At 37.6% G+C, this 27,497-nt stretch overlaps 1 protein-coding gene and 1 non-coding gene across 2 annotated transcripts; both read left to right on the forward strand.

Moving 5' to 3' along the window:
• The first annotated feature begins 4,843 nt into the window (after positions 1–4,843).
• Positions 4,844–8,132, forward strand: LOC149005432 (cysteine-rich receptor-like protein kinase 15). Its single transcript, XM_089169188.1, has 7 exons — positions 4,844–5,690; positions 5,829–5,954; positions 6,147–6,277; positions 6,386–6,596; positions 6,757–6,994; positions 7,233–7,389; positions 7,518–8,132. The coding sequence occupies exons 1-7, from the start codon at positions 4,871–4,873 to the stop codon at positions 7,860–7,862; spliced, it is 2,028 nt and encodes a 675-aa protein (XP_089025314.1). The 5' UTR covers positions 4,844–4,870; the 3' UTR covers positions 7,863–8,132.
• An 8,296-nt stretch (positions 8,133–16,428) lies between these two features.
• On the forward strand, positions 16,429–16,535 carry LOC149005433 (small nucleolar RNA R71). The gene has a single exon (XR_016170022.1). It is a non-coding gene; the product is annotated as a small nucleolar RNA R71 (small nucleolar RNA).
• The last annotated feature ends 10,962 nt before the right edge of the window (positions 16,536–27,497 follow it).

Here is a 27,497-nt window from a genome sequence, read left to right on the forward strand (position 1 = left end):
ACGAAAACAATAAGGATCCTCCATTCTATACCCTCGAAGTAGCTCAACAAGCTATGCCATTGTTCAAGCACCAAACAAGGGATTTGATGAGACCGTATGACTAACACCACACACATTGAATATGTCTCAATAGATCCATGGCTTCCTTAATCTGAGTGCTGAGGTGCAACATCATCATGATCATCCTCTTGAACCTCCTTGTTCTGAGTCTCCTCCTCTTGAACCTCATCCTTCTCCTCATGCTCATCCTCCTAATCATCGGCCTGAACTTCATCATCGACCTGATCATTCTCCTCATTCGGGTCATCCTCTACATCCTGATCCTCCTCCTCATCATCATCATCCTCTGCATCCTGAGCCTCCACATCCATAGGCCCTGGTGATGCTACCTCTCCCTGGAGACCCATCATGGAAATCAATTGTCTCGTCATAACCTCACCCAAGACAGTGTACAGTACCTCAATATCATTGAAGCTGACGTTGAAGTGTCGGAAGATGCAAGTAAAAAGTTGTTCGAAGGCCCTCTAGATGATGTAGGCTAAGTCAATGCAATAACTTACATAAAGAGAAAATGCCACAAAGGCTTGCATCAGTGAGACCCTACCATGGTGCCCTCCCTTAGGCACTATGTTTCTACCAGTGAGAAACTAGCAAGGATGCGAACAGATGGAACCATGTCTATAGCACTGTCGAAGTAGTCACAATCCTCGTCATTGCATAAAATGTAGCTAATGGTACAACTCTTGAAGGGTAAGATATATCCATCCTCTGCAACGTAAGGAACCCACCAATGCTAATATGGGATGTATGGTATGCGTAGGATGTGCGGTGCCAAAACCCTAGTGGAGAAGTGGATAGGAGTCTCTCACACTCTAATAGAGACCACATGCTGCCAACCGCCATGTCTATCCTCCTCCTCGTATGTCAAGTTGCTGAAGAAATACATTACTAGCTCTAGGTAGACCGGCTCATCAACGTACAACATACGCGCCCAATCAAGAACCCAAAACCTCTCCTCTATCTTGAAGGCCATATCCTTTATGATGACTAGCCTCCTATACTCAATGGGGGAACTCTCGAAGGAAGTATGGTATAAGAACTCGGTGTGTTGAGAATCGAGGAGGTATGGACATCCAATGTGAAACCCAGCCCTAACCTTGACCCGGAAACCCTGTTGTTTGTAGATCCGACAACCCGAAGTAAGGCAAGAAGTCAACTATGGGCCGGACATCCAATGTGAAACCCAGCCCTAACCTTGACCCGGAAACCCTGTTGTTTGTAGATCCGACAACCCGAAGTAAGGCAAGAAGTCAACTATGGGCCATCTCAGTGGAAGACTTGGTGTTTGGCATAGAATCCATGAGTGTTGATGACAGTGTTCCATTTATGGAAACTGCACCCTGATGAAGAAGGAATTAGTTGATGGACTTGGAGTACTCTCTGACTTGGTTCGAAGGCATTTCTACCTACTAGGTAAGTCACTTGGTGTGTGTGCAAAACCCCTTTATGTTTGGATTTGATCTGAGCCTTCAATTCCCTATTTTGGACTTGCTATCTTGCTTGGTCGACTGGGCCAGTCGACCAATCAATCGACCAATGAGATCTGATTTTGCTGATTAGGTCTTTGCTTGCTCTATTTAAGTCCAATCTCGAGTCTACTTCGTATTTTCTACCTCCAAACTCTTTGGAACGAACCAGAGCCCTCTACAAGTCATCTCCTCTGCATCCTTGGTGATTCTCTTGACGGATCTTCGTCAAATCTCTTGCATTTACACAAAAAGGTATGTGATCATCCTCTTCTATGTTTCGTCTTTGATTCTTCATTACTTTTATTTCCTTTTATGTTTGAGGACAGTAGAGATGATGTTGCATCTCTGTTGCAACTACCACTTTACTCATTCCCTCTCTTTTCCTAAGGATCTAAACCTTGGTGGATGATCTTCATCAAGATCATCACTCTCTTTTGAAGGAAAACATATATCTATTCTCTTTCCTTATTTAGATTGATGTTCTTCAGTCTTAGATCTATTTTTCTAGAGGATCTATGCATGCTTTTCATGATTTCTTTATCAGATTAGTGATCCATCATCCTATAGTTTCTCGTCCATGATTTTTGCTATGAATTCTTCAAGAACCATGATTGATCTAATTATGGTAAGTTTCTGTTTCCTAATTTGTAACTTGAAGACTTGATATGATTAGAGTTTTGAAGTCCACCATTCTCTCATCCACCATTGCTTCTGAACCACTCCACGACCACCACCAACACCCACTCCATGATTACTCGGTCAAAGGATGGAACAAGGAAAGCCAAGGTGCTATGTGCTTCAAAGTATCCTCTTATAATGGCCTTGAATGCATCTGTATCGGCAGCACCAAGTTGTTTTTCAGAGGCAAATAAATCCCAGATTGGTGTCTTGCAATGTCCACAGAATTTGCTGCTCTTCTTCGTAATGGGATGTGGTCTCTTGTCCCACGAAAGCCAACATATAATGTGGTAGGGTGCAAATGGGTTAGTGGCAAAGGGTTTTCATCAACAAGCTGGTGTTGATTATGATGATACATTCAGCCCTGTTGTCAAACCAACCACTGTTCGCACCATCTTATCAATTGCAGTGAGCAACAATTGGCAAATTAATCAACTAGACGTTACAAATGCTTTTCTCCACGGTGTCTTAGATGAAGAGGTATTTATGACCCAACCACAAGGATTCATTGATTCACAATACCCCAATCATGATGCCGCTTACACAAGGCGATTTATGGTCTCAAACAAGCACCACATGCTTGGTTCCAACGGTTCACCACATTTCTCTTAGGGCTAGGATTCTATGCATCTACAGCAAACTCATCCTTGTTTGTCTACAAGCAAGCCAATATTCGGATGTACCTTCTCCTCTATGTTGATGATATAATACTCACAGGTAACTCATATGTATCTATAGCATCTCTCCTCCACAACTTAGGGACTAAATTTGCTATGAAGAATCTTGGCAACATCCATTATTTTTTGGGAGTTCATGCAACACGTACCTCTACCAGTCTTCATCTCTCTCAGTCAAAATATATTTCAGATATATTAACAAGAACAAAAATGACTGAAGCAAAACCAATAGCTTCTCCTACGACTGCTGGTTCCAAGTTATCTGCCCATGATGGTGATCTCTATGATGATGTTACTCTTTATAGAAGCACAGTTGGTGCTCTACAATATTTGAGTCTCATATGGCCAGATATTACTTACTCGGTTAATCAAGTATGCCAACATATGCACTCTCCACGCATTCCTCATTGGGAGGCTATTAAAAGGATACTACGATATCTTAAAGGGACCATCAATCAAATCACCAAGGGCTCGTCCTTCCCCATTACTGCTTATTCTGATGCCGATTGGGCGGGCGATGTTGATGACAAACGATCTGTCACTGGATACTGTATTTACTTAGGGCCAAACCTAATTTCTTGGGCAGTAAAGAAACAACCTGTCGTTTCACGCTCAAGTACAGAGTCTGAGTATCGTGCCCTTGCTGTCACTGCTGCCGAATTATCCTGGATCTGCCAACTTCTTAAGGATTTATGCATCTTCATCTGCAATGTACCGCTCATTTGGTGTGATAATATAGGTGCTGCCAGTCTTGCAACAATCCTGTTTTTCATGCACGAACAAAGCACATTGAAGTGGATTATCATTTTATTCAAGACCATGTGACTCGCAAGGATTTGCAGGTGCAGTACGTCTCCACTCATGATCAAATTGACAATTTATTCACCAAAGGCTTAACTGCACCACGGTTCAAGAAGTTACTAGCCAAACTCAATGTGACAGATAGTCCCATCAGTTTGAGATAGGGTATATTAACCAACTTAATGAAACGTGAAGCACTGGGTTTTTATATCCAACCTTACCTAGTCTTCTTGAGTTTTACCTTATCTCAACTATTGAGTTTCACCTGACTCAAACCTCTCTTGACCAGTTCTACTTTATCCAATCTACCTTGTAACACTTATCGATTCCAACTCTAAACACAATCTACCTTGTAACCACTGTAGTCTCCAATAGAGTTAAAACTCTTTCTCTAATGTATATAAACACAACTTGTAACTTGAAAGCAATCAAGTAAATTACTTCAACAACAGAAGCAAGTCTTTTAATAAAGAAAAAGTGTGAAAAAATAGTCTTTAATTTTCACAGGTAAAAAGATTTAGGACTTTTTTACTTTTTGAACAAATTCAGACAAAAGGGTTGCAACTTGCAAAAACAAACAGACCACAACCTACCGAGTCTTAGACGCCACTGACTTTCATGTACCCTTGATGAGAGAAAAGTTACTTGGGCGGTGCGCAACATGTGCAGCACTTACAGCGAAGGATCGATTTTTTGATCTTGACCTAACCATTTTTAAAAAGTGTATTCATATTTTTGTAAAATGGATGGTTGAGATGGAGATCTAGCTCGGCGTCTATTGGTTGAAGTAGGCTCCACTATATTGTGGGGTCGTAAATTGGTTGGGGAGCACAGATGGGCTGATCGCAGCACAGTACTACATTTGAGAGCTAATCAATGACTTGCAGCCTCGTTGGTGCAGTTGACGTCATGTCTACTTGAAGCCAATCAACACGTTAATTGCAGAAGATGGACCAGCTAAAATCAATCGTTGGACCAACGTGTCTATTTGCTATCCACCCAAAAGGTAGCAAGAAATCTGAAAGACTAAAAAGTGAAACTCCTGTGTCTGTTTCTTTCACTTTTTCTTCTCTATTTTTTTCCTTGAAAACTCCAGTTCTGCTTATGTTATATAAAAATCCCAATAGGCTTCATTAGTTTAATGTCCTTAGTCAAATTAAATAGCTCTCAGTCTCCAAAGCGGTGATGGCTAACACACCATCACTCTCCCTTTTCATCTCTTCCATGCTCTTTCTCATGCTGGGCAGCACCATCACCGCCGACCCAGTTGCATACTCTTGTACGTATCTTTCATATGCTAATCACACTTCAAACAGCAGCAAATACTTAGCTAATCTCGATCTCCTCCTTCAATCTCTATCGTATAATGCTAATGCTACCTCCGGTACCGGATTCTATAACACCACCATCGGCGATGGTTCAGATAAGGTCTATGGTCTCTTCCTCTGTAGAGGCGATTTTACTTCCAATGATTGTCAAACTTGCATAGAGACAGCCAGTGCAGAGATCAAGCCAATTTGTCCCAACAACACTGCAGCGGTGGCGTATTATGATAAATGTATGTTAAGGTACGCAAACCAATCCATCTTCTCGGTTTTGCAACAAGAACCATTCTTGCAAGCTCTTGCCCCAAATAATTTCACCAAACTGGATAAGTATAACCAAACTGTAGCAGATTTGTTGCATCGGCTTGTGAATCAAGCTGTTAATGGTTCTTTTGCTGTTACTCCTAAGCACTATGCAGCAGGTGAAGAGATCTACTATACAGGCTTCGATACTATTTATGGGTTAGTTCAATGCACTCCTGATATAACTTCGAATGAGTGCAATAATTGCTTAACTGGGAGTGTTAATCTTGATGTTCCCAAGTTAATCTATCCGAGACAAGGTGGGAGAATTCTTAAACCGAGTTGTAATATACGGTTCGAGTTCAACAGTCCTTTCTATGAAATCGTGGCATCACCTCCTGCAACTCCTCCATCCACAAACTCATCAATCACACCTGGTATGTTATGTATTTAATTGAGTTACGATAAAATTATAATTTATGGACTCTCTGCATAATACAAGAAAATTTAAGTATGAAATTTTGCAGTGAAAAAAGGATTTAATTAATAAAAAAAATTATTTTCGACTGCTGTAGGTAAAGGGAGAAATTCAGCTAAAGTTATCACTATCCTTGCTGTTGCTAATGGTGTGACTTTTATTATGGTCGTAATAATCTTTATCCTCTACCGACGTGTTCAAAGGAGGAAGCTCAAAGCTGAAGGTAAGAGAATCTGGCTTGTAATTTTGTGAGACATGCTGGAAAAATTATGTTGATGAACCTTTTCAAGTCCATTTGCATTGATCCATTTGTGCCGATGTTTGGCTCCTTATTATTATCTCCATGTTTAAGTTTAAATGCTTAGATCTGCATCTGCAATTATTATTACTTACTAGATAAACATACTCTGTTTAGATGGAGATGATGTTATTGATATTACAAGTGTTGACTTCATACAATTCAACTTTGATACGATAAAAGCTGCCACAGACAATTTCTCAGATGAAAATAAGCTTGGAGAAGGAGGGTTTGGAGCGGTATACAAGGTACTTAATATTTTCGGTTAAGTATATTCAAATCAAAGAAGATAGTTTAAAACAATTTTTGATGAAATTGCAATCTTTTGTATCTCCTAATTTAGATTTTATGCTCAGGGTAACCTTTCAAATGGCCAAACAGTGGCTGTAAAGAGGCTGTCAAGAAATTCTGTACAAGGTGAAATAGAATTCAAGAATGAGGTTAAATTAGCCGCCAAATTGCAACACAGAAATCTTGTTAGGATCCTTGGCTTCTGCTTTAAAGGACTGGAAAAGCTGATCGTCTATGAATTTGTTCCAAATAAAAGCCTTGATCGCTATATTTTTGGTTTGGCTCTCTTTCTCCTTCCAATAAAAAAACTTGAATATGTTGTTTGGGGTGTGCCCAGCTAAATATATCTAACTGCTTTTATATTATGACCTTCATGAGCTTATATGAATGACTTGAATCTCGACTTAGTACTTTGTTATGGGTCATGTATACGCAGATCCATCCAAAAGCTCACAATTGAATTGGGAAAATCGTTACAATATCATTGAAGGAATTGCTCGAGGGATTCTTTATCTTCATGAAGACTCTCGATTGAAGATTATTCACCGAGATCTAAAAGCCAGCAATATTTTGTTAGATGAGGAGATGAATCCAAAAATTGCTGATTTTGGCATGGCAAGACTCTTCATAGCTGACCAATCTCAATCCCATACTAACAGGGTTGTCGGAACATAGTAAGTTTAATCTCTTTGAATCCATTTTTTCACCAGACGTCATGTCTAACCAAATATGGCTTAAATAATTTTCAAGCCATTCTGTATTTTAATCTATTTATATTTTCCACCAGAGGAGAGTTGATATACTTAGTTTAAGATTAGTTCTTGAATGAAACATATTTGTTATTGATTGCATGTAATCTTAAACTCATCCTCTTTACTTGAAACTAATTAATTATATTGAGATGAAATGCAGTGGATATATGGCGCCAGAGTATGTAATGCATGGACAAGTTTCAGTCAAAACAGACGTGTATAGTTTTGGAGTTTTACTGCTAGAAATTGTGAGTGGCCAAAGAAACAACAGTTTAAATCAACTATCTGGGAGCAGCGAGGAAAACCTTCTCAATCATGTGAGTAGAAGACACTTATCATCCATTGAGAAATCTGAATTCTAAAACCATAGAAAGGTGGTGCTATTCAAACGGAAGTTCAAAATATTTGTGTAAGTTAATATGTGTATGCTGCTATATTGTTTTAGGCTTGGAGAAAATGGAGGGAAGGTGAAGCTTTGTCTTTGGTAGATCCAAATCTGGGGGAACATTACAATAGATCTGAAGTGATCAGATGCATTCACATTGGACTACTATGTATTCAAGAAGATGTATCAAACAGACCCACCATGGCCACTGTTGTTCTGATGCTCAATAGCTATTCTGTCTCCCTCCCACAACCTGCATCCTCAGCTTCTCAAATGGGCAGCAATCTCAACTTGTATGAATTTTCTGCAGATAGTTCAAGGCTAACAGAATCGAGTCAATCAACAGAGCCGTCAGAAGGAAAATCGATAAATAAAATGTCAATTACTGATTTATCTCCTCGATAGAGTGGTGAAAAGTGAAGTTTACTACAATTAATGTGTCTGGTATCAATATTACAGGGCGGTGAGTTACTGATCTGCAAATGGGAAGTCAAACTGAATTGAATTCATGCTACTCCAAGGTGCATCTTCACTTGAATTCATCACACCTCACTGCAAGGTCAATGATTCACATCTATATTTCTTATTTGTATACGGCATTTCTTTTAAAATTTCAAAATACAAACAAGTTTGGGATACATTGTTACCTTGATGGCTACTAGATAAGATCCGCTTGTATAGGACTCGACTTTGGTATCAGTCCATAACGATCAAAGTCGAATCTATTGCCTATTGATGAGCAAATTCAACAAAACAACTAGTACCACAGTGAAACAGTCATAACTGGAGAACCTTGTGCAATTTATAAGGTCATTCGTGCAGTTGAAATAGACTAATTTTGGGTTGTGAAATTGAATAACAGAAGTCCAATGGGTAATTAAGAATCCTATTATATTATACAGAGAAAATTGTGTTTATTTTGGATTTCATAGACGGTGCATACAAGGAAGTTGTTGCAATGGATCTTAGAGATTTTTGAAATTTCTATATTAATTTCGACATACCTTTTGGGTACAGGGTACTATGTCGTTGTCCCTTTTTTTTTTTTTTTTTTTGTGACTAATTATAGTCTCTTAATTGGGTTAAGAGGGGCCAAGAGTGGGTAGAGAAAATCTAACTACGTATGTTCCTCATAATGAAACACCATACTGCTTGACCATGGATGTAATCTTCGGGTGAACTATGTAATTGTTCTTCTTCTTTTTCTTCTTCTTCTTTTTTACTTTATTTTATTTTATTTTATTTTAGTTTATTTTATTTTATTTTATTTTATTTTTTTAACAAGTGGCATCACAACTTGGTCTCAAGAGTAGAGCTAAAAGGAGATTTTAGATTGAGTGGAGTAATGGCAGATACGGAAATACAAAGATTGAGAATTTCAATGGGCATAATTTTACGTGGTGGCAATCACAGATGGAATACCTTTATATAAAAAACAACTCTATCTCCTATTATCTAGAAAGAAACCAATCAATATAAAGAAGGGTAATTTTCATCTGGACCCCCTGAGGTTTGATCTATGTCATTTTTAGTCCAAATAAATTGACACTTTGCATTTGCCTCCCCTGAGGTATCCAATAAGATCAATTAAGGACAAATTATGATTTTTATGACCAAAATACCCTCATATCTATTCTACCTTAAATTTGCATCATTTTTTTATTTTTACATTTTAAGAATCTAAAGTTTCTTAATTTACAAAATCAAACCCATATTTATTCGACTCTCAAATCCCTCTTGAACTTGAATGGTCCTGGTGGAGGTGATTCTTCAACTACAACGATCAGCAGTAACTCTGCCGCCTCTTGAGCCGTTTTAGAGGCAATAGAATCTCCGGCGGGTATCTTTCTTCTTCACTCACCACCATCACAGAGTCATCTTGGCTTCCACTACTTGAGCCGTTTCAGTAGACGAACTTTATCATGATTCTGTTAGGGAAAATCTTCCAAAGAGAAACTATAGAATTAAAAAGCGCATATACTGCTTCCTCTGCTTTCCTTGATGCTAAATCAGTTATCAAGGATGGGCGTGAATAAAAAATCAAATATGAAGTCAACCCAAGGGTTAGAATATCAACAATAAAAGAAAGATAGGATTGAAAACCACCCATAAGATGTGAGAATGTATCAAATAAGTAGCAGGAACTAAAACTGAATCTCAAATATTTGGTATTATAGATCCTTGATATAGATGGAATTAATGTTTCTTACAAACATTCCACCAAACAGCTAATGGGTGTCCAAACAATCATCACAAATAAATTTGACTAAGTAGAATCAAATCAAGTTAAATAAACGATTAACACAGAAACTTTCTGAATGAACTGACATCACAAACATCAATCATTCTACTCGAAACTGTCAACTGAAACCTATATGAGGCAAAATGTAAACCTGATTAAAAACTAAAGATGGGCATAGTGTTTCGAACTATATTTCCAGAAAACCAATCATGTAATCTTTCCTCAGGTTCTTCCACAAATCAGCGACGCAAGTAAGTGGAAGCCAAGAAGACTCTATGATGGTGGTGAGTGAAGAAGAAAGATCCCACCGGAGATTCCATTGCCTACTGAACGGCTGAAGAAGCGGCAGAGTTATTGCCGATTGTTGTAGTTGAAGAATCGCTTCCACTGGGACAGTTCAAGTTCAAGAGGGATTTAAGAGTCCGGTAAATAAGGGTTTGATTTCGTAAATTAAGAAACTTTAAATTCTTAAAATGTAAAAATGTAAAAATAAAAAAAATGATGCAAATCTTAAGATAGAATAGATATGAGGGTATTTTGGTCATAAAATCACAATTTGTCCTTAATTAATCTTATTGGATACCTCAGGGAGGCAGATGCAAAGTGTCCATTTATTTGGACTAAAAATGACATGGATCAAACCTCAGGGGGTCCAGATGAAAATTACCCTATAAAGAAAGATGAATGGAGGATTTTTATCGAAAGGCATTGGCTACGATGCGGTTGTCGCACATGTGACAGGTTGCCTTCAACATCACAAAAGAGACTGCAACGTATGTCAAAAGTGATGGAAGACTCACTCAGTTATACGAAAAACCCTCTACCTCTAAATAAGTATTTCTAATGAAAAAAATTGTTTTATATGACCATGCCTAATTTTAGACCTGTTGTTGATCATTTGAATGAGTTTAATATGGTTTCTACAATTGCAATATGTGAATGTGACTTTTGATGAAAACATAGAACTCTGTTGTTTTTATGTTTTGAAAAAAACCTGGGTTATGGTTGATAGACAATTACAGGGAAGTTAGTCTTCAATGATGTTGTCAGTTTTATACTTAGTGATGAAATGCAAAGAAAAAGTTCTAAGGCCTCATTTAGAACTATATTATCAGCAGACACAAGGGGGAGACAACAAGAAAAGGGTAAAAGTTCGGGTGGAAGGAAGTCAAAGTCAAGGCAAATTGCTATCTAGAGGAAAGGAAAATTTTAAAGGCAAAATCACCAGAAAGTGTTGGAACTGCAGAAAGACGGGGCATATGAAGGACTATTGGAGTGGCAAAAAGAATGAAGAAAAAGGGAAGCAAGCAGATGAGAAAGATGTGAACATGGTAACCACAGATGATGAGGTGCACATGATTTATGTTTATCTGCATCTAAAGATGTTAAATCTGATGTTTAGTATATTGATTATGATGCTTAGTTTCACTATAATTCACATAGAAATTATTTTCATGATTTTTTTAAATACAAGATCAAACTTTTATTAAAATACATATATTCAGGAACCAAAGATATTCATATCTGCAACATTAGTTGTCCCACCTACACCCAAACTCACTGGTTCCAACAGAACTTTCAAAGAAAACAAAGGACAAAGTTACATATTGTATGCCTAAAACTTGAACCTTGGGAGCTTTAAAGCATCCCAATGCAACTCTTTTATGATGATTGTGCCACTAACCAATCCAAATTAAAATCTTATACTAATTTGGCCAATAGAAAGTACGGGGTTGAACTATGGGGAACTAAATGGCTAAGTTATTAAGATTGAATTCAACAAAACCTAATTTAAAGTAAATCTAAATTGTTTTTATTCTACTTAAGAAAAACACAAAGAAATTAAACTATTAATCAATGCAAAAACTTTAACTATGATATGTGAGGAACTTTGGGATTTCGAATCCTCAATGTTTTTCACTAACTGATATAACTCTATGCTTCAAAACAAATGATGGTCTTTGCTAGATATGCTGAAGCTTAACATGCTTAGTTTGCTTAGCTAAAGAACATCTTTGGTCAGAGTCAAACACAATTTTTAAAGAGAGAGAGAGAGAGAGAGAGAGAGAGAGAGAGAGAGAGAGAGAGTTGTGGTCTTCTTCTTCAGCAATGAGAGAGATGAGAGCCAAGATCCGTGTTTGCCGTCTTCTCCTTTTTCTCTATGATTGGCTTCTCTTTAATGTATCCCTGACACAATGAATGCATCCTTTTTATCCACTAATTCTACCTTTATTCGTTGAAATTCTGGGAAAACTCAAAACTAAAAAGTTGTAGATATTTTTGTAATCTTTCCATGGTATCTTGGATCACCGCAATCCAAGTTCAAACGAGAGAGATATTCCCAAAATACTCAAGTTGGGTCTGTTTATATGATTTTCAGATCTTATTACCAATTTTGTTCATTAGACCTCCACCTGTTTCCAATTTGGCTAATATTCATGCTCTCTTTGCATTAATTGAGTTGGTGTCAGCATTCATGATTTCTTGGGCAGCAAGATTGAATCCCATGATTTTATTTTAATTAAATCCACTAATATATAATTCCTCTAATATATTTGTCAACTTTGCTCCACATTATCTGTAATAACCAAAATCACATTATTCTTGAAAAAGACACAAAAATACTCAATTAGCTCTCTTTTAATTAACTAAGTGTGAGAAATTAAAATAAATAAATAATGATAAATGCATGCTCATCAAATACTCCCACATTTAAGTGTTGCTAGTCTTTGAGCAAAATGAAACAATAAAAACAATACTGAGAATAAATAAAGAAAAACTAACTCACTTTCGTAGGAATCACGGCTGCATTTAGCATGTGCAACAAGCCTTTAAACCCCTAGGTTACCCTAGTGGACGAGTTGTGTCTCGTGAGTGTTTGCAGAGAATATACACACAAAATTCTTAAGTGCTTTTCTAGTCGTTCTGGCAATAATAGTAAGAGTAAAAAGATAGATTTTAAAACAAAGACACTCCATTAAATATTAAAGGGAGTATACATACCCCCACACTTAAGCTCTTTACACCCTTTCTTGAATCTAGCTCTAGGCAAGTGATTCAATTGAGAAGTCTCCTCTTATCTTCAGCCCACCAGTTCACCCTCAGATAAGTCTAGTATAGGTACCAAGTAATACCAAGAACTTAGGATCTGAGCAATTTTGAACTTCTTAGACATTTCACCTTTCTAAGCACATTAATTCACTTATTTCTTTAATGCTCAAAATTATAGTCCGTGCAATGTCTTGCCTTGTAAGCTTTCTAGATGGCCTATGTAACGAGTGTTGGGTCAACCTCTCTCAAGCCAGATGGCCTTAAGGGACTAGGTGTAGAACACCCCTCGAACTTACTTACTCAAACTAACTAAGCTACATGCCAAGACTGGACCAAAGACACCCCAACTGTTTGACATGAGGTAGGATGTACATCGAGACCCGGTTACTAAGAAGAAAGTCTAAACTTTAAACTTCAGTAGATTTTTTTTCTTGTATTTATTTATTTATTTTCACATTATACTTCAATTCAATTCACATTTAAATAGTCTAAAATCAGTCTCAAACTTGTCACCATAAGCACAAGGCAATACAAGACCACTAGATGGTCAGACCTTTTGGACTACCTGGAGTTCCTATTTCCGATTCAACCTCAATCTCAAAATGTAAAACTCATTACTATTCTCTCAAGAGGGTGTTCATCACAGCAGATGGAATTTCTAAAACCCTAAACTCTCATTTTGTATCGAAGCAAATTATTAAAATGTAATTCTTACCAAAGCCAAGAAAAAAAATTATGCACTTTTAGTCTTTGTGACAATGCTCTAGCAACTATCAACAAGTCCTACTCGAGTTGACACCCCCCCCCCCCCACACACACACTTAAATTATGCGGTGACCTCAATGCACCAAGATATAAAGGAAAAGAAGAACATAATAGAAGTAAATAGAGGAAAGAGTGTACCTGATGCTTGAAATTGTGATAGAGCATGCAACAATAAAACCTAACAACCAAACAAAGAAAAGAACAAGAAATAACATCTAAACAAATGGGTTGCTTCCCATAAAGCACTAAGTTTGGAGTCTTCAGCCATACTCAGTGAGAGACTCATGAAGAGTCTTGAGGTATTTTCTAGGTCCAACTCCTCAATAAGTTGGGCCTCAGCTAGGCCATCAATATAAAGCTTAATTCGCTGACTGTTAACTTCACAAGTATGTCTAGTATGTGAGTTCCAAATCTGGTCAATAAATGGCATGGGGAAGTGATCCTTCTTGGTAACATTGTTCAACTTTTGGTAATTAACGCAAACATGCCAACCCATAGCAGTTCAAATTGGGACAAGATCATCATTGTCATTTGGAACCACATTGATGTCGGATTTTGTAGGGACAACTTGGGTAGGACTGACCCGTTTACTATTAGAGATTGGGTAGACAACATTGTCATATAACCAGTCAATTACCAAAATTTCCATTACCTTTCTCATGTTAGGATTCAAACGACATTGAGGATCCCTACGGGGTTTCGCTCTATCTTCACAATTTCTCCTAGGCATACATATAGAAGGGTTTATGCCCTTAAGATCAGCTAAGGACCAGCCAATGGCTACCTTGAATTCAAAAAGCACTCCTAAAAGTTGGTCCTCTTGCCTAGATGATAGATCAGAAGAAATAATGATAGGCAAGGTTTCATTTTGTCTTAAGAATGCATACTTTATATTGGAAGGGGGAGGTTTAAGATCCAACTTAGGGGGAGATATGAGGAATGAGGGTTGGGGAGATGCAGCCAATAGAGGTGGAGGCTCAAATCTAAATGTGAATGGTGACTGCTCCAAAGAAGTGAAAGTGTCCAACAATGTGTTGACGTACTCAATATTCAAGTCAAATTCCTAAATGTCAAGTAATGCTGTAGTGGATCATCAATAATCATGTGTGGAGTATAATCAACCACTACCTCATCAATAAGGTTAATCGCAAAGCACTCTTCATCCCTATTTGGGCTTAAGGACGCATTGATGATGTTGACTCTAAGTTTCTTATTGCCAAATGATATGTCCATGACACCCAATCTACAATTGATGCAAGCACTCGCAGTGGATAAAAAGGGCCGTCCAAGAATGACTGGTGATAACTTATCGGTAGTTGTATTGTCCATATCTAGGATCTGAAAATCTATAGGAAAATATTGATCCTCAACCATTACCAAAACGTTTTCAAGTTGCCCACGGGGTCATTTGATTGAGCGGTCTGCTAATTGTAGAATCACATAAGTGGGTTTCAAATCTCCTAGACCAAATCTATCATAAACTGAACCGGGTAAAATATTCACACTAGCTCCCAAATCAAGCAATGCTTTAGTTATGGATAGATCTCCAATGACACATGAAATTAAAGGTTGGATCTTTAAGTTTAGGGGGCAGTCGGTTGGAAATTACCAAGCTGACTTGTTTAGTTAGGTGCACAGTTTTAGGAGTTTGAGTTCTCAACTTACGCTTTTGGGTGCATAAATCTTGTAGAAACTTAGCATAAGCTGGGATTTACTTGATAGCATCCAATAGTGGGAGATTGATACGAACTTGTTGGAATAAATCAATCATCTCTTGCATCTTAGCATTCTTTCTAGAATCTGGAATTGAGGACTCAAGAGCTTTAGGGAAGGGGGCTTTTGGAGCGTAAGACTTAAGAGTAGACCCTCCACAATTGGAATGTGCAACCCCTTATGATTAAATTGAGAGGGAATACTCACAGGTGGTGTTTCTTTACTAGGCTTGTGTGCATCATCACCAGTCTCATGGGTCAAATCAACCTCTTCTCAACTCTCAAGATCAATGGGCAATGGCTTAGGAGTAGGCAAAGGTGTATAATATTCCTTTCAACTACGTGTCACAACAGAGACTGCTTGGAGTTCTTTCCTAGACCCAATTTGATGATTAGGGTTACCTATTGGTTGACTAGGTAACTAGCCAACCTCCCTCCTACTGATGGCATCAATTAGTTGACCAAGTTGGGTCCAATTTGTCAATGGACTGAGAATGGGAATGCAACAATTGAGTGTTTTGTTGTAGTTCACTAAGCGCATGTAGTACCTAATCCTCAAATGATGAATTTTGTGAGGGTTGCAGAGCTGATGCTTGCTCATTCCTATAGGCATTTTGTTGCATATTAAATGGAGGTGGCTTATAAGGTATTTGATTAGAGGGATTGGGCATTGGGTTTCGCCATGAAAAATTAGGGTGGTTTCTCCATCCTGGGTTGTAGGTATTGGAAAATGGGTCATTGCTCAATTTAGAAACTCCTGGGCCAAATGTGATGCTCTTGAATGAACTTAAGGTATTAAGTAGCCAAATAGCAATAAGTGACATTGAGGGAAAGGCTAGAACATAAAGCACATGCTTTAGTCTGATTAGGTGGAGAGAGACTTGTAGGAAACAGATTTAGGGTTTGTTGTCCTAATGACAAGAGATAGTCCAATTTCTTTGATAGCAAGTCAACCTTAGTGCTCATCTCAATGGTAGGATTGATCTCATAGCGATCGCTCTTCTTTAGTTGCCCGGTGGATGGAATCTTAGTCCTAGCCGCTGAAGCATGATGTTGGGAGTTTTCACTAAGGATCTCAAAAAGTTCTCATGCCTCATTCTCATCTTTGTGCATGAAAGTCCCACCATAAGAAGAATCAACCATTTGCCTATGTCGGTCTCTAAGACCATCATAAAAGCATTGAACTAATTGCCATTTAGGAACGGCATGGTGGGGGCACTTCCTAAGTAATTCTTTAAGTCTTTCCCATGCCTCATGAAATTGTTCTCCTTCTTGTTGGGAGAGACTCGTTATTGTTCTCCTAAGGCTATTGGTATGGCCAATGGGGAATATATTTTTTAAGGAACTCTTGTTTCATTTCTATCCAAGTGGAAATTTTAACATTGTCTAAGGAATGAAGCCAATGCTTGGCTTTATCTTTAAGGGAGAAAGGGAAAAGAAGTAACCTTAAAGCATTGATTGAGAGGTTTTGAATTTTAACCATGGAGGACACCTCTAAAAACTCATCTAAGTGCTTATAAGGCTCTTCATTGGCGAATCCATAAAAAGATGGTAGCATTTGAATCACACTAGACTTGATCTCATATTGAGCCACCTCTATGTTAGGGAACTTAATACAGAATCCGGAGTATATGTCATAGGAATGAAATGCTCACTCAAGGGCCTCATTGGAGGCTTATTGTTTGCCATGATTCTTTGCCTTCTAAGGTTGGCCAAGGTTTGTTTTAATTCTAAGTCAAGCGGGGTCAACTCAGAGTTTAGGGATTGACGACCATGCGTACACAGAAAAAAAATAGCTAAAGAAAGAAAATCAAAAGAAAATAACTGCAGCCAAAGAGAGAGTTTAGGACGTACCTAAAGCGCAATCCACGTAATATTTCAAACAAAAATTACACATTTGGAATCAGTGGAATGGGGATTTTTAAAAAATTTACCTAAACAACCCAATCTAATGCAAATATTACAATTGAAATGTCTTAAATACAATTATATCTAAGAAATAAAAGATAACAACCTAAACTAATTATCAAATTGCTACTCTTGCAGTTACTTATAAAACAAAAGAAAAAGAGATAAGTTAAATAACCAAAGAACAAAAAATTAGAAATTAAAAACACTAAAATTTACTCTAAAAATTATGCCTAATTGATAAAATCAATCCTAGCACCCATGCTTTGGTTCCCTAGCAACGGCACCAAAATTTGATAGTGTCGATAACCAATAAAAAATAAAATCCTATACTAATCTACCCAGCAAAAACTACGAGGTGAAACTATGGGGAACTAAAAGGCTAAGTTACTAAGATTGAATTCAACAAAACCTAATTTAAAATAAACTAAATTGTTTTTATTCTACTAAGAAAAACACAAAGAAATTATACTATTAATCAATGCAAAAACTTAAACTATGAATACGTGAGGATCTTTGGAATTTCGAATCCCCAATGCTTTTCACTAACCGATATAACTTTACGCTTCAGAACAAATGAAGGTCTTTCCTCGATATGCCCTATCTTCGCAAGATTATCGTCCTTCGCCGAAGCTTGGCACGCTTAGTTTGCTTAGCTATAGAACATCTTTAGCCAGAGTCAAACACAATTAAAAAGGTCAACTAGAAGACATAGAACAATCAAATTAATGAAACAATCAATGATTCATCTACATCCCAAAAAAAAAGAAACTAGCTACTCATTATAACAAAGCTCATAAAATAAATAAAAATGAAATTTAAAGAGAGAGAGAGAGATGAGAGCCAAGATCTATGTTCGCCGTCTTCTCCTTTTTCTATGTGGTTGGCATCTCTTTAATGTATCCCGGACACAATGAATGCGTCCTTTTTATCCATCAATTTGACCTTTATTCATTCGAATTCTGGGAAAACTCAAATCTAAAAAGTTGTAGATATTTTTGTTATCTTTCCATAGTATCTTGGATCACCACAATCCAAGTTCAAACGAGAGAGATATTTCCAAAATATTCAAGGTGGGTCTGTTAATATGATTTTCAGATCTTATTACCAATTTTGTTCCTTGGAGTTCCACTTGTTTCCAATTTGGCTAATATTCATGCTCTCCTTGCATTAATTGAGTTGGTGTTAGCATTCATGATTTCTTAAGCAGCAAGATTGAATCCCATGATTTTATTTTAATTAAGATCCTCTAATATATTTGCCAACTTTGCTCCACATTATCTGTAATAACCAGAATCACCTTATTCTTGAAAAAGACACAAAAATACTCAATTAGCTCTCTTTTAATTAACTAAGTGTGAGAAATTAAAATAAATAAGTAATAATAAATGCATGCTTATCACATGACATGTTCTAGCCACTCCCCTATAGGGGAATAAGTTTGATCCTTTGTCACTAATTTTTCAAATAAAGTCAGCAATGGAATTTGCCTTCCCGTAACAATGGGTAATCCTCCAAACTATCCACTCAATGTAAAGTCTTACTCCATACTAGAGCTGCAACACAGACCTAAGAATGTGAAGTTCTTCCATTTCTAACACCAATGACACCAAATCTATCTCAATCCAAAGCCTCTCAACACCTAAAGACCAAGTAGCAGCCATGCCTCTAAACTTGTCTTCACACCCAAGTAGCTAAAGGAAGACAACACCAGTGGAGGTGGTATGGGACATTTTCCTATGGTGCCCCTTGGCGCTCTCCCCGATTACTGGTTGACATACCTAGGGAATGTCTAGAAGTGTTTGGCTAGGATGTCCCTGTTATATTAGACCCGATCAGAAGAGAATTGAGTCCGAGCAACCCATGGTTGCAATGTGGGTTTGTGGTTGTGAAACTCAACCCTAACCTTGACCCAGAAACTTTGTTATTTGTAGGTCCAATGACCCGAAGTAAAGCAAGAAGTTAGCTTTGGGCCATCCCAGTGGAGGACTTGGTGTTTGGCTTTGAATCCATGAGTGTTGATGATGAGGTTCTATTTATGGAAACTGAATCTTGATGAAGATCGGATTAGTTGATGGACTTGGAGTGCTCTCTATCATGGTTTGAAGGCATTTCTACCTATTAGGTAAGTCACTTGGTGTGTGTGCAAAACCCCTTTAGGTTTGGATTTGATCTGGGCCTTCAATTCCCTGTTTCGAGTTGATTGTTTGACCGATTGGTCGATTGGACCAGTCGACCAATCCAATCGACCAATGGGTTCTGTCTTTGGTAATTAGGTCTTGCTTGCTCTATTTAAGTCCAATCTCGAGTCTACTTCGTATTTTCTACCTCCAAACTCTTTGGAACGAACCAAAGACCTCTGCAAGTCATCTCCCTTGTGTCCTTGGTGTTTATCTTGACGGATCTTCGTCAAAACTCGTGTTCTTACACAAAAAGGTATGTTTACACTCTCTTCTTCTTCTTCATCCTTGTTTTCTTTCCTTTTTGAGTTGAGACAGTAGAGGAGATGCTGCATTCTCTATTGCAAACATCTCTGAACTTATCTCTCATGATCTTCCTAAGGATTAAAGGCTAAAGCAATGTCCGTAATCATGATCATTGCAAGCTTTTGAAGGAATCATGATCTAAATCATGATCTCGTCTTCGTTTATCTTTGATTTAGATTCTGATGATCTTAGATCTATTATATTGATCATATTAGTAGTCAATCGCTGTGTTTTCTTTACATAATCCGTGATCTATCAATCTCTAGTTGTTCCTCTTCTATCATACCATGCTTTCTTCAAGAATCATTACTGATACATCTATGGTAAGTTTTGTTTCCTTATTTAGATTCATGTTCTTAGATCTATTTTCTTGAAGATCTAAGTACGCCTTCCATGATATCTTTATCAAAATCAATGATTCATTCTCCTATTGTTTGTGTCTATGATTTGTATTCTTAATTCTTCAAGAACCATGATTAATCTAATTATGGTAACTTTTTGTTTCCTAATTTGTAACTTGAAAACTTGATTCGATTAGTGTTTTGAGGTCCTCTATATGTTAGGATACTACCAATGTAGTTTACCCCTTGTTTAGTACCCTTTTGAACCACCAAATTCGGTTATTTATTCTTAAAACTCTGATTTTGTAGGCCACTGTCTCCATTGGTCGACTGGGATAGTAGACCAATCCAATCGACCAATGAGTACAGCAACTCCAGATTTGGTCTGTTTTGGATGTTTTGATATCTTTTCTTTTAGGGATCTTTCCTAATATGTTGTATACACTTGTCTAGGACCTTCTTCTCAAGTTTGTCAAGATGTTACTTGATTTCTTAAGATTCCTTTGCAAGTTATAAAAGGTAAGGATGGTTACTTCTTTAACAACATAAATTGCATATCTTAGTTTCTATATTTGAATCTTGTTAATTTATTTTTTTAATTAGATTCTTATAATGTTATACTACTGTGGTACTGTCTTGATATCAGTAGCATTACTTGTTTATATTAATTTGACTCATGTATGATTTACTTACCAGTTATACACAAGTTGAATGTAATTATTGATTTCTTTCCATATATGAAGTTACCATATATGTGATGTTATGGATTGATGCTTGTGTATGCTTAAGTATGGTTTGGAAAGGAGAGGTGTTCCTTTTGACACTTCTGTCCTAGGACTACTACGGGAATAGTATGGGATGTTTCCGGAGATGCCCTCTGGACACCTTCCTAAACTGTTGGATGACATATTTAGGACTGTCTAGTAGTGTTTGGCTAGGATGTCCCGTTATGTCAGACCCTAATCGGAGGGGTATTGAGACCGAACGACCCGTGGTAGCAATGGGGATTCATGGGCGCTCAAGACCGGTAACCAACCCGTGAGAGGACAGGAATCACATTGTGGGGACCATTTATTGGTAGGGTTGCATATGGTTAGACTTGGGCTCACGGGCGCTTAAGACCGGTAACCAACCCGTGAGAGGACGTGAGAGCTTCCCGTTTACCATATGTGGATGACCAATAGGGTTGATGAGTCCGTAGTCAGGGACTATGAGGACTCTAGTGTGAAGGATTCCGGAAAGGATCGCCAGGGGCGAGGAATGGACGTATCTGGATCTGACTTGATGTAGCTGAGTAGAGGACTTGCATTTGGCTAGGCTTTAACCCTGACATGCGCCGGTACTTAGACCAATGGTGATGTGAGAGAGTGGTGACCTATACCCCAGCCATGGAATATCCTGAGGGATGAAGGACCCATTACCAATTGATGATGAGTGAATGAGACTTTCCTAAAGAAGTACGGTGCTATGACTTAAAGCATGTCTGCCATTAGAGACCAGCATACATAGAGTTAGATTCATACATTCATTGTTTGTTTCATACCATATTGCATTTATGTTTGTTTTGTAATCCTGCCATTTATGTTATTATGGATTTTAACTGCCTTACTGAGTTTCTTTGAAACTCATTCCTTTTGTACAATGTTTGTTAGACTACTCTACAAGTTATGAGTATCATGACTGCTCGTATGAAGAAGCGCAAGGAGAAGAGGCATATCTCCAGGAAAGTGATTGCGGTTACGACAATTACACTGAAGATTCCGCGAGTGGTTATGCTCCGTACGATGCTTAGCCCGACCATAGAGTGGAAGCGCCCTTGTGCCATTTATGAGATTTATACTTATAGGGATATTGTCTATAAGATTGAGAACAATTTAGTTACCTATTGTACCTGCTATTGGGATTAGATTTCATTCTGTTTCTTCTCATTTAGAACTACATTTCCGCTGGTTGTAGAGTGGGATTTCGCCTCACTTTACTTATTTGATTTAGACACTCTTATTATATTTAGTACTCTGATTTATATATGATTCATTCTTTCCTTATTTGGATCTATGGTTTATCTTTCGCACATCGATTATTATTGTTCATGATTATGTTATTGTTTATGTGGGAGGTTGATTACTCGATACCTGATCTTCGGGCTGTGGATCACACTCTCGGGTATGCCAGTTAGGGTACCAGCTGGGAGGATGTGACAGTGGTTACTTAATAGCGATGAGTAATATCCGTGAGGAGAACATGATCCAATTGTGGATAATCAATACCGGTGCATAATATCCGTGAGAGGCCATTCATTGGTACGGTTGCAGAAGTGGAACATGGGCCCCTGAAATCAAGACCGGTGAAATGATCTGTGAGAGGAAACAAGAACTACATGTTAGCTTGATGTAACTGACCAATAGGGTTGATGAATCCGTAGTCCGACTTGATGGCTATCATGAAGATACGCTAACTCTAGGGAGAAGGATACCGAAAAGGATCCAGTGATGGGAGGAATGGAAGTATCTGGATCTAAGTTGATATAACTAAGTAGAAGACTTGCATATGGCTAGGCTTAACCCTGACATGAGCCAGTTCATACCAATGGAGGCGTGAGAGAGTGTTGACCTAAACCCCAGCCATGGAATGTCCGTGAGGGATGCCTTAACCCAATTACCATGGAGAACCCAACAGATGTGCATCAGAGCCGTGAGGGAAGAGTGACTGAGACTACCGAGAGGAGTATGTGTTCTATCTTAATGGGTGCCAATAGAGACCAGCATACATAGAGTTAGAAGCATATCTACATTGTCCGTTTCATATCATTTTGCATTTTGTATGATTTGCTTCCATGTGTTATTATGTTATTATGGATTGAACTGCCTTGTTGAATTCTTTTGAACTCACTCCTTTTTGCAACATCTTTTATTAAACTTTTCTGCAAGTAATACTACTACTGTTGACTATGATGGTCAGTACTATGAAGACCAAGTTGATGACTCATACAATACTGGTTACGATGACTACGTCGGTGAAGACTATCAGTACGAGACTGATACTTATCAGGAGTAGTTCAGCTTTAGCACTTGTGTGCCAGCAATGGGATATCGTTCCATCCTCTTTTTGACTTTTATTAGCTTCGTTGAGACCTTAGTTGTTCGTTCCCCTTTTTATTTTTGGGAACCGGTTGTAACCTTCCTTTTTTATCTACTTTTCCGTTGCAGCTGTGGAGTGGGTTTCCGCCTCATCCTACATTTTGATTTATTCTATTGGGATCATTTTCCGCACTCTGATTGTATTCTTGAACCTTATCTTGATATTTTGATTAATAAAGTAAACATTTGATTTAATCTTGTTTTGGATATATTGTTGTGAATGTGGGAGGATGATTTCTCAAATACTGGATCTTTAGGACTGTGGATCACACACTTGGGTATTCCAGATAGGGTACCGGCTAGGTCGATGTGACACATTAGGCTCTCAATGCCAAAATATTACTTAGAGTGTCGGGCTACTTGTGTCTAGAAAGTCGAAACACCTTATGAACCCAGACAGAATGTCAAACGGATTCTAAGACATATCGCCATCTTGCAATCCGTCTAAGACAGATTCTAAGACAACTCACCATTTGGGAGTTCATCTGCTTAGACAGACTGTCTCACCAGACAAAAATTCCGTCTGGTCCCCTGTGATTAGACAGATGTCCGTATGACCATACAGATGTCCGTCTGGTCCTCTGTGGACCAAACAACGTTCTGTACACCTTGTATGAATGGTCTCTATCTGGACGGAAAAAATTTATTTTTTCTCCAAAAAAGATCCCAAAAAACTCATAAAAAATCCAAAAAACATCAAAGAAAACTTATTCTTATGGATTATCAATTCATGGGTGTTTTTACAGAAAGGAAATCACAAAGATCCTCCCATTTGGATCCCAATAAAACATTTATTAAAAATTAGGGTTTCTATTAAACCCTGGATCCTCCATTGGATCCAATCCAAGGAATAACAAACAATTGGGAGGAACTAAGAATCGTGGGAACCTGGCTCTAATGTCAGTGTTGGTTATCTTTTTATTCAATAAACAATGGGAGATAGTTCTTTACTTGGATTTGCTTATCCCAAATTAGAAAGATTTGCGGTGGAAGAAAACTCGAATTCACGTCCTCGTTCCTCCACAAAATTGTTACTGGAAAATTCTCCACAATCTCAAGGAAATGGAAAAAAGTCCACAACCCAAATGCCGTTGTGGATGGATGAAAAACAAGATCAAACCAAGGAGAGAAAAACCTTTCACGGAGCTTTCCTTTTGTTTTTGCATTTCTTGGAGAGAGAGAGAGAGAGAGAGTGTCAAGAGTCGTTTCCAAAAGCTGAATACCGTAATCCAAAATTGTGTGAAGTAATGAGACGGTTAGCAAAGTATATCCCTATATTTTGTAACCGCCCAATAAGTGAACTTCTACTTTTGCCCTTGGGCATATTAATAAATGCCAACAGTTTATAATCTTTCGGGCTCACTAAAGTTAAAATGTAGAAAGTGGCAGTTTACAAAATGGTGACTTGATCAATTTTGATTTTGATTTTGATTTTTTTTTATTTTGTTATAAATAGATGTTATCATTTTCACTGGGTAGAACAAAATTAGTGTTGTGTCGTGCATTCGTCATCTTCTTTAACTATAGTAAAAACTAGCACCATTGCAATCAACTATTGATGCAGACTTCAAGTGAAGTACATAAATTCCTTTTATGGTATGCAATTTGTGTCTCATCTATTTCTCATTTTCATCATATTATTTTGCTGATGGTTCGAACAAATGTCCTATGGCAAAGAAGAATTCAAATAAACAATCATAGAAATTAAGATGGCAAAGGAGAATTCAAATAAACAATCATAGAAATTAAGTACTTACAATGTTTCTCTTTTCACCTCCTTTTTTCAACATTTCCAACCATAATCTCTGAACCGGAATAAGCCAATTGAACCAAAGTCAGGGTTCAAGCTTGGCCAGGGGCGGTTCAACAGGTGCTTCTCGGATAAGGCACTTCTCGGAAAACTTTCCCTCAAAGAAGTTGTATAATGAATGATATATCAATGACACACCACTACCCTCATGTGACTTCTCGGCAAAGATGGCGAGAACGAGGAATTCGATATAATATTCATTTCAGCATTTAATGCATTACGGATCCTTGATATCCCGCTGCGGGTAAGGAAGCTTCTGACTCACTCAAAGCTCTTCTCGAGCCCTGAACCGACACCTTATTTGTCCTCCCATTGGTGGGCTATTGTCACGTCAGTATGAGTATGACGCTGACCTTTGATTCACCAACAAGATCATTCAACGGCAGGATTATCTGACAATTTAGCTTGTCTCTCAAGCCTCTTCTAGAAGTCATCTCCACCCTCCATCTGATCAGATGCGCATCCAAGGGCAATGAGGCATCCACTATCTCCTGAGGTATGGGGCCAATTATATAACCCATCACTCTGCCTGATCAACGGTAAGACTTGGATACTCCAGTCATTACTCTCCTACAATTACTCCTGAAGAACATTCTCTCATTCATCTCTTTGAGCATTTATTCCTCAAGAGGAGTTTTTGGTTTTCTTACTTGAATTGACTTAATCATTGGAGGTGGCTTCCTATCCCCAGAGGCGGCCCACTCTCACCATTGTTTTGGTCTCAGGAACCAGTCCATATCAGGAACGAACCAAGGAGCTAAGAGTACATTTTTCACCTCCACACCTCCCAAATGCTCTGACTAATCCAAGGTTTTCACATAAATGCAGTATAAAGGGAACCTCGGTAGCCTAATCTATACACATTTACGATTCGATCTCCCTACATGAAATAGTCCCAAAACCCATCCAATTACAACTACAAACTCACTTGATACAAGACATACCCAGCTACAACCACACAAATCAGAGGGTTTAACTGTTTAAACCAAGGCATAGCTACAATGAAGACAGATATTAAAATAACATAAAGAAGACTTTTATTTTGCAGGTACAAGGAGACATTCAACTTCAATTACCATTATCTTTGTTGTTGTTAATTTTGTGACATTTATTATAATCATTATTATCTTCATACTCTATCGACGTGTTCAAAGGCTGAAGCTGAAAGTTGAAGGTAAGAAAATTTGATTTATAGTTTTGCATTCATACTTTGAAAATTCATTAACATAGCATGTGTGGGAAATTTCTACATATGATAAGCTTTTCCAAATTCATTCTCACCTTTTAAATACCAAGTAACCAGGGTGCAACTAGGTTTCGCTCATTATCATCTCCATTATCAAGTCTAGCGTTTTTGGTAAAATTGAGTTTTATTCATAACGCCCTTCTTTGCATCCATTTACATTGAATTGCTATTGGTTGCGATAAATCTACTTAATAGATTAACATATTCTGCTTAAATGTAGGTGATCAGTTTAGATTACAAGTGGTGAGTGCATACAATTCAACTTTGATAAAATAAAAGCTGCAACAAACAACTTCTCAGCTGAAAATAAGCTCCCAGACGGAGGATTTGGATCTGTTTACAAGGTTACTTGGTATCTCTTATTTAATACTCTACATTAGAGTATATAGTGTTCAGATTTCAAATACAAGGAAGTAATTTAAAATTTATGTTGCTAAAATTTATACTCAACTCTCAGGGAATCCTTTTAAATGGACAAATAGTGGCTGTGAAGAGGCTCTCAAAAACTTCTACTCAGGGTGAAATAGAATTCGTAATGAGGCGAAACTGGCAGCCAAATTGCAGCATAGGAATCTTGTCAGGATTCTTGGCTTCTCCCTTGAAGGAGAAGAAAAACTGCTCATCTATGAATTCGTGCCTAATAAAAGTCTTGATCACTTTATTTTTGGTTTGGCTCTCTTCCTCCTTTCTTTGATCTTGAATCTTCGTGGACATCAAGAAGTTTTTTTTTTTTTTTTTTTTTTTTTTTTTTTTTTTTTTTTTTTTTTTTTTTTTTTTTTTTTTTTTTTTGGTGGTGTTTTTTTTTTTTTTTTTTGCCCAAATAGCATAAACGACTATATCTTGACATTGATGAGCTTATACAGCATGATTTGAGTTTTTAACTTTATATTTTTTTTCTTCTCATCTACATATATATATAGATCCAATTGAAAGTTTGCAATTCAGCTGGGGAAAACGTTAAAATATCATGGGTGAAGGGAATTAGAATTTCAAAGGGGGGCTCGAGAGGCTTCTATATTTTCTCTCATCGATTGGGGTGGGGGGGTTTAGACTCTCAAATAAAGATTATTCATTGAGATCTAAAAGCCAGTAATATTTTATTAGATGAGGAGATGAATCCGAAAATTGCAGATTTTGGCATGGCAAAGTTCTTTGTAACTGACCAATCTCAAACCATTACCAGAAGGGTTGTTGGAACATAGTGAGTTCAAGTTCTTTGAACCCATTGGTCGTACTTTTGTTCAAGATTTTTCAGATGAAAATTTGAGAATATTTGATTACAGATCATACTTAGGCTTAACATATTTGTTGTCTTGAACTCATTCATACCCAAAAAAATATA

This window comes from Hakea prostrata, chromosome 9 (genome assembly GCF_041222555.1).
Source record: "Hakea prostrata isolate BN-2017 chromosome 9, UWA_Hpros_2, whole genome shotgun sequence".
Classification (NCBI taxonomy): domain Eukaryota; kingdom Viridiplantae; phylum Streptophyta; class Magnoliopsida; order Proteales; family Proteaceae; genus Hakea; species Hakea prostrata.

Coding starts and splice junctions, on each gene's coding strand:
- LOC149005432 (XM_089169188.1), top strand. CDS start 4,871: ATGGCTAACACACCATCACTCTCCCTTTTCATCTCTTCCATGCTCTTT. Junction 5,955..6,146: donor GAGGAAGCTCAAAGCTGAAG/GTAAGAGAATCT, acceptor TACTCTGTTTAG/ATGGAGATGATGTTATTGAT. Junction 6,597..6,756: donor CCTTGATCGCTATATTTTTG/GTTTGGCTCTCT, acceptor ATGTATACGCAG/ATCCATCCAAAAGCTCACAA.